This window comes from Eurosta solidaginis, chromosome 1 (assembly GCF_040869045.1).
Source record: "Eurosta solidaginis isolate ZX-2024a chromosome 1, ASM4086904v1, whole genome shotgun sequence".
NCBI classification, from domain to species: domain Eukaryota; kingdom Metazoa; phylum Arthropoda; class Insecta; order Diptera; family Tephritidae; genus Eurosta; species Eurosta solidaginis.
The window spans coordinates 10074603-10089785 of NC_090319.1; the positions used below are offsets into that span (position 1 = coordinate 10074603).

Sequence of the window (15183 nt, forward strand, 5' to 3'; positions counted from 1 at the left end):
TAAAATGCAGTTTTAATTGTGAAAAATATTAGAAAAGTACCAATGAGCGGGAAAAGTTGTTATACTTGCAAATACTGAAAGCTCTCTTAGCCATAACACATATCAAATTCTTCTTCTTATGCTTTGCTTGCAACAAACGTTGGAAGTTGGCTACTTTTTCATGTCAGATGGCGCTGTTGATGCGCTCAAATCATCCGTTAGCGCAGGATGCTCAAACAAAAATCTTCTTGACGGAGCTTTTAAGGAGTGTATGGTTATGAGGAATTTTACGGTACATGAACAAATAAATATTTAACAGATTTTTTAAAAGTACGAGCGGAAAAGTTTATTCAGCAAACTACAAGCGTACAGGCGTTAAAATTTACATATTACAGAGATGTATGCTCAAATGCATTTTATATATATATATTTATCTTGCATGAAAAAACTAAAATAAACTACGAGTAACATTAAACTGACAGTCCATTCATTAAAGAATAATTGAAATTGTTAAAAAATAGTTATTAAAATAAATAGTTAAGGATAGACATACATATTGTTTGTAAAATCAAAAAAATTTAAACGCCATTAATGGTTTCACCAATACCGCCATTCATATGCGAAAACGGCTGTGCTTGCAGTTGTGACTGCACACTCTCCGTTGTTTTGCTATCTAACAGGACACGCACTACCTCCGTTGTAAATTTTTCTACTAATTGTAGAGCACGTGATGCGGGCAACTCCAACAACGATGCTGTAACGAAATCACCAAATGCGGCATATTTTTGCTCAGAATTAGTCAAACACCGACGATTGACTTGCACATTATAAGCTGGCATACGTGAGGGCGGATTGGTGCAATCCTGATTTTGACGATCAATGCTTCTAGTGTTGTTGCTATTGTTGTCATTATTAGTATTATTAAAATGACTATTTGTATCTGGAATGTTAGTACGCTGTCGTTGTGATGATTGTACGCCACCACCAGCAGCAGCTGACGCTGCTACCACTGAGCGTTCTTGCATTGTATCCAAGCGACGTATTTTGATTGCAGCCGGTGGTGCAGGAACAGCTGATGATGCGGAATATTTCAATGAACGTGTCTTCATGGCTATAGTTGGTAAAGGAGCAGATTTGTTGTTAAATAATGGTATGGAATGTGGTTGATGTTTTTGGTTAGTAAGCAATGTGGAAGCGGCACTCAATTTGAGTGGATGTGCGCGTTGGTTATTTGCGTTTTCATTACCACTTTGGCTGCCACTAAAAAGTAAAGAACAAAATAAATTAATGAAACATTAAAAGTATATGTATGTTTATTACGATTCAATGTCTGAAGCATTAGCAGCATTTTCGCCGTCGACCTCCTCCATTTTAACGGTTAAGATGCCATTGGCAAAAGGTGTCATTTCGGCGCTATTTATAATGGTACAACCGTTATCAGGGCTATCGTCATCATTATCATCACTAAGCGAGTCACGCACCCTACGAATTGCAGCATAACGTTGCGGTTGGGTTCGCCTTGGCGGTTGTGGCGTTTGTTCATCATCATCATCACCGCTGTCATTGGCGTGAGATGAGTGGCGTGGTATCAAGCTTCTATAAGAGCGACGTGGTCGTATATGCTCAGAGAGGAAATGTAAATGATTAAATAGTGGCCATGGTGAATCAACATGTTGGCCAGGATTTTCTTCGCGCAATTGCTCAACGCGTCGCTTCTCTAGATTATATCGATTACGAAGCTGCAACATACGGTCTTTCAGTAGTGAAACTGTAAAAAAGAGAGAGAACAAAAAATTAGTATTCAAGTACCTAGTCATTAGTTAAATTTTGTAGTAGTTAGTGCCCTAGAGAAAATATTTAACGTGAAATACTCATTTCATATGGATTATTTTGAGATAAGCTGGAATATGCATAACAAATAAAATCACTCGTGTATCACTGTACACGTGATAGAAATGAGACGATTTGAGGCCGCGTTAATACCCTGGCAAAGTTGAATAGTCATAACGCCTTAGTAATAGCGATCATATATGTATATTATTTCTAATCGCTGTTTTTATGTACGAATCCAAATCTATAAATAAAGTTTTGGTTGTAAAGATGGAGATTTAAGCATTGGGCAATTTTGGTCGTAGTGCTTTTGTTTAGCTATATTTTAATTAAATAATTTGTTAAAAATAAAAGTTGTGAGCACACAAAGAAATCTATTTGTACTATGGCACTATTTTTGAATATTTATACACTGCATTACCGGCAGTTGCTATCATACGCTAGATGGCAGCGTAAGTTTCAACTGATTGATAAAACAGCTGATTTCTGTTGATATTTGATAAGAGATTTTTATATTGGGTGCGCAAGATGCGCACGGGTCCGGCTCGTACTTATTTATTGGCATCACTTATTGGTGCCTTATCCTAAAAAACGTGATAATTTCATAAAAAGAAGAAAAACGCCATAATTTAATAACAAACTGCATAACTAAGAAGTCACGAACTACATTAATTTCCATAAGGTTGGTTGCTTTAGCTGTTTTATATGGATATGGTAAGTTTTCCAGGGCCTTTAAACAGCTTTTACTTAACAGTCCTTCAGATGTAACGAGTAGAAACTTGGCATCTCCTTTTGGGGAATTTTTGGTTCTAGTAACGCTCTCGACATATCGGCGTAATAGCGTTTGTGTAGGTTAGGTCAAATACCTACATAGATTGAATGTGTCCATAGCGTTACCAAAATTTGTTTGGCGATCAGGTAACAGCACTTAAGGGCTTATATTATAAAATGACTGTGTCAGCTTAATTGCAGCTTCTAGGCCTAACTACTCTGCCGTCCGTAGTAGCTGCAGCTTTGAACGCACAAACGTAGACACCCCAGCGGGTTAGGGGGTCAGAATATACCAGGTATGCCTGTCGTAAGAGACGACTAAAATACCAGATTCAAGGGGCTGTGTAGCGCAACCCTTTCAGGTTGCCACCGCAATATATAGCTTCTCCAAACCCAATTGTCAACCTCACCTATCCGTGGCGAATCCTGTTTCACTAACAGGCGAGACTCTGGCATCCCCAAGCTCCTCGTGGAACTTGGGGGAGGGGAGGGAGGGATGGCCTCAAGGTTTAATGTGGCAATATACATCGTTCCCGAGATGGTCGGGCTAGCACCTTAATGGTGCTGTGTTACCGGAGCGTACCGGATCTGTATCCGGCAAAGGACCATCACACTCCACAAAGCCTTCGGGGAGTAACCTTATCGCTACAACAACAACACCAACGAACACAGAACGGGCTCAACTGTGTCCGCTTTTCCTTCATTTGCTGTTACAGAATACGTGACCCGTTAGTACACCTCAAGTAATGAGAGCTTTGAGCAGTGATTTCTCACCTCAATAGGTTGTATGAAACTCAACAGAGTTTATTTAATATTTTTTTGTTCGACTTGGCCCCAGTAGCACATGTGCTATGTTTTGAAACACAAATTTGGATCACACTGTATTATTGACTCGACTGCACCTTAATGATGCTTTTTCTAGAACTTCTGCTACAATTTCTGTATGCAAGACTACAGTGATCTGACAGGCTGCAGAATATATTTATCACAGCGTACAAACTTGAACAGGTATTAGCGTAGTAGCGGGTTGGCGTAAAAGTGTTGTAGCGGTAAAGCGTAAGAGCGTAACATCGCATAAGCGCGTAAGCGTATTGCTGTAAATTAGCATTATGACCGCGTCACAATCAACTTTTTCATATAGATGCGTTCAACGCAATCTTGTGCATGGAGAACGGCCGATCGTGCGACACTAGCGCTATATGACATCCAAAAGTTGGAAATCTTCAACTTTTGCTCCATGTAAAGTATAAGAAGAATTCGACATTTGCTTTGCCTATGAGACCTTTCACGTTTTGCAAGTGAATTTTTTTTTCCACTCTTTGATAAATTTCCAATGCTTCAACTTGAAAACTGCATAAGTAGTTTTTCATATAGATGAGTTTAACACAAGCTTATGCATTATGAGTAGACGTATTTTTATGGAGAACGGGAGAATGAGCGAAAGCAAGGCGTAATAAACTACAATTGCCAAGTCTGAAGTGCCTTCATATTTACAAACGCAACATCTTGGTTGATTGTGGCGATGTTATTGGAATGCATAAGCTTGTGTTAAACGCATCTATATGAAAAATGTCATTGTGCCGCCGCCTTTAGTATGAAAGTGCATTAGTGCACTACCTTGGGACCGTACTAACGAATTAGCGTACAGGCGTTTTGTTTTTGTTTTACAGTAAAATAACAGATATATTTGTAGCATTTTTACACGCATGTAGCTTATTGCCTGGTTTAATATTAAGAAGACTTATTCCTGGATGTGCAGCAGAAACCGACCTGTTCCAAAATTTTTATTTATGCTGCAATAGTACCCCGTCCTACGGCGTGCCGCTCTATGCTGATTTCGTTGCAAATCAACTGGACTCGCACATTTTGCTGTGGAGACATGTGCAACTGGTGGTTCAAAACAAACAAAAAATTACTGAATGAAAATACTACGGAAAATACAGCTGTTTAAAAACAAACCAACATAACGGTAAACTACTATGTATATGCTAACAACTGCCTAAATCCACCACTCCACCTATTATTTTATACATACAACAATACTATGTGAATACATAATGCTTATCATTAAAATGTAACTCATAAACTCTACAAAAGGCCTAACTATAAATATATAAATGTAAGCAGCTTTGGTATAAACAATTTTGCGAGCAGAAGCGATTCACGTGGCTCTTCGTTCTACTATGCGGCAATTGGCCAATGTTTGTTTACAAATCATATTTGAGATATGTACATTTTTTTATTGTTTCTCATTTTATTATTTTAGAGTAAAGCTTTATTATTATTATGAAACTTTTTTTTGCTGATTTTCGCATATAAAAATCAAAATCATATGGCAAATACATTGAAATGTGTTACGCGTAAACCTTTCCGTTGGCTACGTTTTGATTTTTTTGTGCAGGTGTGGTTTTTGTGACTCTTTCTCTGCTATTCGGTTTTAAGTATTATTTAATTGTTATTAATATGCATAATTAAGCTTTTATTCTTCAATTAATTTAAGGCATAAGGCAAACAATAAATAAAAGTATTAAAAAGGAAAATTTATAAATGAATAAAGTATTCTGAAGGAATCATTTTTGTTAGCCATTAATGAAATTCGTAAAAAATTAACAAACAAAAATAGTCGAATAATTAAAATCGATAGATTATTTATAAAAACTTGTCAAATTAATAACTACTAATAATAACTGGCTATTAAAAGCAGTAACTTTAGTAATTTGATAATTTTTAGTCCTTTGATTATTCGTAATTATTTGATTATTGTTAGCTAGAATGATTTTTGCTTTTGACTATTTGTTAATAACTTATGTTTTAGTTGCGTGTCTATCCTAAAAAAAACAAGTAAGAAAGTCTAAGTTCGGGTGAAACCGAACATTACATACCCAGCTTTACACTTGAAATGCTGTTATTGTTTGTTTTGTGTGCTTAATAGTGTTACAAGGCTGCGCAATAATACATATACATACATATGGTTCTATTCTGAACTAATTCTTCTCGAGTTATGGCTCCCGGAACATAGAAAATTGCTTAGTCATAAAAGGGGCGGTGCCACACCCATTTTCAAAAATTTTAGTGTTTTCCAATTTAATGTTATAATTCAATTTAGAAAGTAAAATTCTATTGATATAAAGCTCTTTTGTGCAAAGATATAGCTTATTTTATTCGCCCACGACGCCTTTAAAAATCTTTTATATAAAAGTGGGCGTGGTCCTTAACCAATTTCGTTAATTTTTCTACAAAGCATTCCCTATAGTAAAGGCAACCTCTCTGCCGAATTTTGTTACAATAGGTTTAACGGTTTTTGATTTATGATAAATAATATTTGTCAAATTGATTTTATCACAAGTGGGCGGTGCCACGCCCATTTTAAACACATTTTTCAAATTTTTATCAAGAGTCTCAATATCAGTCCACACGTCAAATTTCAACATTCTAGGTGTATTATTTGCGAAGTAATCAGATTTTTTGTGTTTTCCGGCGTGGTTATCATCCGATTTCGCTCATTTTAATTACCAATCTATTCTGGGTCCAGATAAGCTCGTGTGCCAAATTTGGTGAAGATATCTCAATATTTTCTGAAGTTATCGTGTTAACGGACAGACGGACGGATAATAAATTTTATGCAAATACGTAATCCAAATCAATGATTATTTTAGTCATTTTAGTCATTTTTAGTACTAACAATTTGATAATGACTTATTCATAAGTTGTGGGGATACCTAACAAAAAAAATAATAAAATAGAAATAAATAAGCAAATAACTAAAATTAATTTGCTTATTTATTTCTATTTTATTTTTTTTTTGTTATAACTAAAATTAATTTGTTTATTTATTTTTTTTTTTATTTTTTTTGTTAGGCATCCGCGCAACTTATAACTACGTCAATACAAAATAGTCATTAATAAAAATTCAAAATTATGCTAAAGTAGGAAGAAAAAAAAAACAATAAAATAATTTAAATAGTCAAATAATAAAAAAAATTTAATTATTAAAAACAATATTTATATAAAGCAACGATTATTTTAATAAATTAATTATTGACAATTTTTTTATTTTTTTTATTAATAAAACTATTTTTACTTTTTTGATAAGTTTTTTATTAATATAGCCCCGCAACGAAAACAAAAATAATTAAAAAACTGCCCAATTTCACACAGAAAATTAACGGCATCAAAGTTTTGTTTAATGAAATAATACATTTTTCCTTTTTACACATGGCCACTTGCTTCATTAACGAACACCGATCAAAACCGACTAGATGTTTGACTCCATTAGGCATTCAATAGAGCGATAAGTGATATACAAAAGTAAGAATTTGTATTTTGTATGGTATATTGAGTTCCATTATTATATCATTAAACCTATGTATAAAATAACCATTACTTTTCTTTTCTTTTGTTAATTTTTTTTGTATGAAATGAGAGATTACGCATTTCATTTCCAGAGAAACCGCACATTTGCGTAGCTCTTAATGGATTCACCTAACTACTACAAATTGGTAAAACTATTAAAAAAAAAAAAAAAAGAAATAATTTATACAACTTACCATCATAACCCAATTTATTTGAAATCTCCTTCCATTGATGTGACGTATAAAGTTTATCTCTGAAACTTTCCGAACTACGATCATAAAGTGCTGAACAAGCACGAAATTCACGTATCAAACTCAAATCAAATTCACCCATTGGTGCATAGGCACGACCGCGTTTCGGTGGTGGTGGCTGTTCATAGCTTACATAGTCGTTCATAGTGGATGTAGAATTTGAAATATCGATTGGATTATTTGTTGATGCTACAAAGAGTATTTATTATTATTTTTAGTATTGTATAAATATAAATAAATATTACTTAATTAGTAATTATTACTTTAATTATACTAATACATACGTTTAACAACATAACATAGCATAAGATCGCATAGAATAACATTATATAACATGAGCAGACATAAATGGCCTAAAATATAACATAAAAAGGGACTCATAGCCTGACAAAATACAACATAAAATAACTTAGCTTATAGTAATAGTAGAACATAACATAACATGAACTATCACAACACATGATATATCATAACGTGAGTAAGGTTAAGTTATGCTAAGTTATGTACGCATACATTAATTTATGACGGATAGGCCTAAATATTTTACTTTCTAAACATTTTGAGATGTCGAATGCATTGTGCTGTTATAAGATATTTGAATCAGTACACCAGCGTGTAAGAAAATTGCAGCAAACGTTAATGCCAAATATTATAAATTATTTTTTTATTGTTCCTTTATTAAAAAAAAACAAATTATAATTATTGCAACGGAAACTGTGTAAAACAATTTTAAAGCGTATTTTAAATAAAATTTAAAACTTCGAAGTTTGTAGCAATTAGTAAAATTTTTATTTTTGTAGCTAAACAAATTTTTTAGGCTGGGGAATATGCCTCTCCAAATTCGCAATGATTTTTGACAATTTTCTCTTAGAAGGGGGTTTCAGATGTTCTTTCAATATTAAAACAAAATTGTTATGACTATGGTTGAAAACTTTAAAAATTTTCGAAAACGTTTTGAATTGAAGAATTCATTGAAGTTTTTATTCCCTAACAAAATTAAAAAAAATAGCTAATAAAATATATGGCATAAAATATAAGACGCATTTCCAAAAAAAAAAACAAATTGTTAAAAACCAATGCTAATTTTTATAGTCTTCAAATTTCGCACCTGCCAACTATAATTTATTAAACTGCAAAGCAAACTAAATAGTTTGGCAACATAAATTGAGGTTATGTTGCGAATAGAGTGAAAGGCAGTCGAATGGGGTGGAATGAAGAACAGAAGAGTTGCTTTGCATCATTATACCTTCAATCTTTGTATCAATATCAAAGATAAATGTTAAATAACTAAAAAACAAACAAAAAATGTAAGGCGCGATAACCTCCGAAGAGATTTTAGGCCCTGATCTCTCCGGTTTTTTCGCCTCGCGAAACCTGGCATTATCACCGACTAAATCCTCCGCGACCTTATTTACAACATGGACGTGCCAAATGTCGACCATTTTGAACATCCACGTCGATGGCACTACGCTACCGACTGTCCTACACCCCAAAATCTTGGGTGTGACGTTTGATCAGGATCTACATTTTGGTGAGCAAGCAGCCGCAATTGTACCAAAAATCCAGAGCCGTAATAAAATCCCCAAATCCCTTGCTGGCAGTACTTGGGGACAAGACAAAGAAACGCTCATTACCACATACAAAGCAATTGACCAGCCGATTGCATGCTACGCGTCCTCTATATGGTCGCCAAGTCTAAAAACTACTCACTGGAAGAAGCTACAGGCCTGCCAAAATACCGCTGCCACGGGCTGTCTCACTCTAGTCACTCTTGCTCAACTTCGTTCTGGATACTGTAACAGGCTAAACTCTTACCTATCCAGAATTAACCCCGACATACAAAATGTATGCCCCGCTTGCAATGTGTGCCCACATGACACCAACTATCTCTTTAATTGTAATGTGGAACCAACGGCTCTAACGCCCCTTTCATTATGGTCCACCCCTGTTGAAACAGCAAGTTTCCTTGGACTCCCGTTAGAGGATATCGATGACAATTTGTGATCGGTCGCACCTATTGGGTGGGGCGAAGCAGTGCTACAACAACAACAACAACAACAGATTTTAGGCCGAGCTTCTCTTCCAATTTGCGTGGTGCTCCTTTTTAATTTTTCCTACAAATTGGCGGGACGGCACCTACTTGTTTTATGGCGACTCCGAACGGCATCTGCGAGGCAGATGAGTTTTCACTGAGAGCTTTTCATGGCAGAAATACACTATACACTTATTTCTAAAATTACGATGTTGCTTTGCCCGGGGTGTCAACCCAGGGCATTCGTTGTCGTAGGCGGAGCACGCTACCATCACACCACGGTGGCCTCCAACTAAACTAAATACCTGAATATAAGCAAATATTTTCTCTTAATTACTGCAAATAAGGTGTCCTAAATGCTATATTTTCCAAAACTATCACAGTTTATGTCTGTTTAAAAATTTAACTTGAATTTCTTTAAAGATTTTCGTAATATGGCCATTAGTGATGTTTGTGTGTGTGCTAATTTTGGGCGATTAGCTGTTAGTTGCGCTACTTGGTCAGGTTTACAATGATCGTAAGTCAAAATTCTACTTCTCGAATTTTTGAAATATTTTTGAGATTGCAAACATTTCTTTTGCAATTGATTTAAATTTTTTTTTTAAACAGTTCATTAAAGTTTTTTTTAAGCAAAAAAAAACATTTGCTACTTTTTCGTTTTACTCGCCAGCGTACACCATTTCGTTTCAAAGTTTTATGTTATTGTAGCTTACAAAACATATTCCACCCTCAAGTAATGATGAAAATACAATATTGATGTCGCGATTTTAGTTTCGCGCCACCCTGTTGGTGAATAAAGTATTTGCATGCGTATGTATTGCAGATATTTTTGTATAATTAATTTCAAGTATGAAGTACTGCTAGTACTCAAGGGACTATTAATATATATCATCAAAATCATCAAATTGATATGATGTGCATACATCATTCATGTTCCTGTAATACGAATATCGGACAGTGTCTAAACCCACCCTAAATGTTATATACCCAAATTCATACAAAAATAACCCACTCAAATAATACAAGTTTCAACCAATGACATAAATTCTTTCAATTACAAATTTTTCCCCCGAGAAATTATACTTTGAAACTGGGTTTTAAATGTTTTTGAAGAGTCAAAAACAATTTTCGATTTTTTTTTCTGACTTAAAAAAATTATATATATTAGATATTAAAACATGACTATATAAATGTTAAAAACATGCTAATTCTGAATGGGTTATATAAGTATAGTGTTCCTCCGATACCACCTACCTGGTACTCGAGGATCGAGGAACGTAATCGATACGAATATAAAGCATCGAGGGGAAAGCACACGATAGTAGAAAACATGAAATTGAATGCTATACTTACATATTTTACTGAATTGGGTACTCAAAATTGACAAATGTTGCAAAGCTTAAAATCTAAGGCGAATCGTCAAAAACAAAATTTTTCCCTCATGTTGCATTGTCTTCGTTTTATGTTTTATTTACGGCGGCCACCGTGGTGTGATGGTAGCGTGCTCCGCCTATCACACCGTATGCCCTGGGTTCAACTCCAGGCCAAAGCAACATCGAAATTTTAGAAATAAGATTTTTCAATTAGAAGAAAATTTTTCTAAGCGGGGTCGTCCCTCGGCAGTGTCTGGCAAGCGCTCCGGGTGTATTTCTGCCATGAAAAGCTCTCAGTGAAAACTCATCTGCCTTGCAGATGCCGTTCGGAGTCGGCATAAAACATGTAGGTCCCGTCCGGCCAATTTGTAGGGACAAATCAAGAGGAGCACGACGCAAATTGGAAGAGAAGCTCGGCCTTAGATCTCTTCGGAGGTTATCGCGCCTTACATTTATTTATTTTATGTTTTTAGTTTCAAGAATCTAGCTCTATGGGAATTTACGCAAATAGCGATCGCAAGATTCGGACTTTCTAAATATCTCGATCCCTGTCCCATTTAGAAACTCTTGTATCCTAAATATTACAACCTAATAGAGGCCAAATCTTCGTTCAAAGTTTCAGATCAATGAGTTATCGGATGTTCCTTAAAACTCGAAAGCAAAATTTCGAAATTCGAACGTTTTCTAGAACAACGTGGTTTTCCTTCACGTTTAATTATCACCGGGAGTAACGATGTGTGTTCACAGTTTCAAAACTCTATCTCTCCGCGATGTTGCTTAAAAATGAATTGCAAGAGTCTCCAATTTTGTATGGAAATTGGCGGAAAAACATCAAACGAAACTAATATAAAGGAAGTAAAAATACAGGGGCGTTACTTGACGACATGAGTCGTCGATACATCGATACTGTGCGCATGTACTCGAGTACTGCAGGTACAATGAAGCACGCTAACCGAAAAAAAGTAATAAATAATAGTTGCAGTTTAGAAAAAATTTAGTTTTTGCGAGTTTAATGCGATTTCAATTTGATTATGTTAATTTAAAAAGATCGATCGAGCACGTTCCACTACGCATACCCAAAAAAACAATTTTCAAGCCTGCGAAATTTGATTTTTTTCGACTTTAATTCTTAAGTTTTTTTTCATGACCTATTAAAAAAAAAATGTCATATGTATACCCCGTCCGACCCAAAAATGTCCGCTAAAAATATAATTTTTTTTTCTGTGCTCGTGCCCTGCACTTGCCAGGCTAAGACTCCAGCTATTAGGAGCTATACAGCTGTCAGATCTAGAAGCAGCAAGTGGCTTAACTCCTAGGAATCTTCTAGTATTTGCCAAGAGGACGGAGTTATTTTATAACATAGGTCCTGGTTTTTGATAGGGTTTTTCAGTTTGGTCGTTAAAACAAACTTCTGGTAACACTACGGACTCAATCAGTCTATGTGAGGTCCTCATGGACCGGCCAGTTCAACCTACCTACCATGCGTAGTGGAACTTTTTTTTCCTGACCCCAAATCCTATCGAAAAATCGATGGCGCGATATCGGTTAACTTTCGTCCATACAAATCGACCCACCCTATTATTTATGTTTGCATTCACCGTGCTGCCACATTGTATGCTACTACTATTTTTCAAGGAACATATGCGAAACTTTTCCTTAGTGTTTTCTTATGATGTGGACATCGCCCTTTAATAGTTGCTTTTTTTTTGCAAGCTAGCTTGAAAAAAACGCTTCAACTAGCTAAACAGTTTCATTATGGCAAAACCATACAGATGGTGGAAGTTTATCAGCTAATTGTTACTTTTTTCAGCTGCTATGACATTTCTAATTCTAGCGCAGTATGTTTTTGACACTCAACCAGAGAATTACAAAAACAAAATACATTAAATGCGTGTGTTTGTTTGTATGTATGTCACTCTGCCGCCACGCTGTTATTTTGTTATTTTTGTTTATCTGCACATTCGTATGCTCATTTCATTCGCTCGTTCACAATAGTTCTCTATTTTTGAATATGCAACACTAGGTGTTTTTTTTTTTGCAAGCGAGCTTGAAAAAAACGCTTCAACTAGCTAAAAGTTTCATTATGGCAAAACCATACAGATGGTTTTTTTAGCTGCTTTGACATTTCTACTTCTAGCGCAGTATGTTTTTGACACTCAACCAGAGAATTACAAAAACAAAATACATGAAATGCGCGTGTTTGTTTGTATGTATGTCACCCTGCCCCCACGCTGTTATTTTTGTTTATCTGTACATTCGTATGTTCATTTCATTCGCTCGTTCACAATAGTGCCCTATTTTTGAATATGCAACACTATACAACACTATCAATCAGGTCGACAATTACCTAAGCGGTTTCAGTTGAAACCGGTTAGCCAACTCAACTCGATTACTTTTTATTGTTGCTTTCCATGCAATTCGGTAAGCTAGCTAGTGTTTTAATTGTAATAGTTAGCAACGAAATGCAGCTAATGATAAAATAAATATTTTTTTATATTTTTTTTGAGGACACCCTAACGTTTATACAAACATACATACATATGCTAGTAAGTGTATAGTGCGCATTCACGTAAAACTAGCGCAAATTTGTGAAATTCACTGAAACATTGACAAAGAATATTTCAAGTTAAAATATTTTCTTTTTATAACTAAAATGTGTCGTGCAGCCCATTTTAAGCTGTAAGTTGGTGCTTGGGTTTTGTTTATGTATTTTAGTTTTTATTTATCGCAATGCGTTTTGTTTATTTTTCTTCAATTTGTTATTACTTTTTCTCTTGTTCCGCGATTTTATTTAAATATTTATTCATTTTATTTCAAGATAATAGGTATCGAAATGACATATGTATATACATAAGTAGATAATGTTTTAGGTACATGCAGATATACACACATACATCTAAAAATTTTCAAAAATATTTAATGTGAAATGGTTTACATATATTGTTTTTGTATGTGGCTATGTGTGTATGTATATAAATATCTACATATACATATGTAGCTTAAAAACTATGCAAATTTGGAAAAATCGAAACAGTGTTAAACTTTACAATCAACAAGAGAATATTTAATTATTTTATTTCCGAATAAAATTAAATTTTATAAGTCAATAGCGAACAAGAGACAGCAGCAGCAGCAGCAGCAGCAGCAGCAGCAGCAGCAACAGCAACATCGCCAGGGGCGAAGCCACCAACACCATGCTACGCTTCGTGACAAATTAAAACCGATGCTCTCTTTTTACATACACACGCTCGATGAGTATACTCTCTTCTTTTATTTTTTTTTTTGTTATGCGGTTTTTACCGCACAAAGCCGTAGTCGAGTGTGGTGTTGCCATTTAGTTAAATTTAAATAGTTTTATCTTTAGCTTTCTTTTGCAGAACGCATTCGGATGAACAACGGCCGCCATGGCCATTCCCAGAGTAAAAAAATTATACAGAGCTAATTTATGGTCCAGTCCAGACAAAGATTCTAGGCACTATTCCAAAATAGAAATTCTACCTACTAAATTTAGATGTTTTCCTCTAGAATGAAAAGCATGTCAGAAAGTGATACCTGCTCCTGCAATCCGTACATTTCAATTTCTGGACTAACACTTTTGGTTTTCAAAAAGGGCATTCGACTGTAGTTGTTGGTACTATAGAATTATCGTTGAAAAAAAAGCAAGCATATAAGTTTGAAATACTTCTCAAATTATCCCGGCCTTTTATAAGTGCCTAGTTAAGATATTTGAAAAAAACTGAGCTTTAATATATGTTCTACTACAAACAAACATGTGAATGAAATTTAGTATTTTTTTTAAATTTATTGAAATAATAAAAACAATTATATCATTAAACAAGACAAAGATAAAAAAGTGTAGTTTAAGTCATACAAACGAATGCAAAGAATTGCGAAATACATTCCTGCAAGTAATAAAAAAAGGAATAATGAGTCCGGAATGCAAAAAGGAAGAATGAAAAATTTTTTTTTTTTTATTCCTTATTGCGGACTAACAAAAAAGCATTGCAATCTTCTGGGGCTGTACTCAAAGGAATAACTATTCCAAATGGAATGCATCCCTTAACAACTCAGATCGTGTTTTATGAACCGTCATCGAAAAATATATTTAAAAACCTCAGGACCACTTGTGCAAAGAAAAAATTATATTTTTATCGTGACTTGGGGAGCTAGACTCATAAATTCTTGACCCATTTTTTTACTCAGCGTGCTTTGTACACAGAGTATATTAACTTTGATTGGATAACGGTTGGTTGTACAGGTATAAAGGAATTGAGATAGATATAGACTTCCATATATCAAAACCATCAGTATCGAAAAAAATGTGATTGAGCCATGTCCGTCCCGTTAACATGATAAATTTGGTACGCCAGCTTATCTGGACACAGAATAGATTGATATTGAAAATGAGCGTAATCGGATGATAACCACGCCCAATTTATATATATATAACATTTTGGAAAACACAAAAACCTGATTATTTAGTAAAATGTTTAAAATGGGCGTGGCACCGCCCACTTGTGATAAAATCAATTTTACAAATATTATTAATCATAAATCAAAAACCGTTAAACTTATCGTAACAAAATTCGGCAGA

General features: G+C 34.7%; 1 protein-coding gene across 3 annotated transcripts in view; it reads right to left on the minus strand.

Moving 5' to 3' along the window:
• Window positions 1-299: 299 nt before the first annotated feature.
• The window catches only part of jigr1 (jing interacting gene regulatory 1), an 86626-nt gene continuing 71742 nt past the window's right edge, over window positions 300-15183 (minus strand). For all 3 annotated transcript variants that reach the window (XM_067779494.1, XM_067779488.1, XM_067779487.1), the window contains 3 exons: window positions 7128-7373; window positions 1300-1747; window positions 300-1239 (listed from right to left, as the gene is read on the minus strand). In XM_067779494.1, coding sequence (XP_067635595.1) covers window positions 558-1239; window positions 1300-1747; window positions 7128-7329 — 1332 coding nt within the window. In that variant the 5' untranslated portion in view covers window positions 7330-7373 and the 3' untranslated portion in view covers window positions 300-557. The remainder of the gene's footprint in view (window positions 1240-1299; window positions 1748-7127; window positions 7374-15183) is intronic.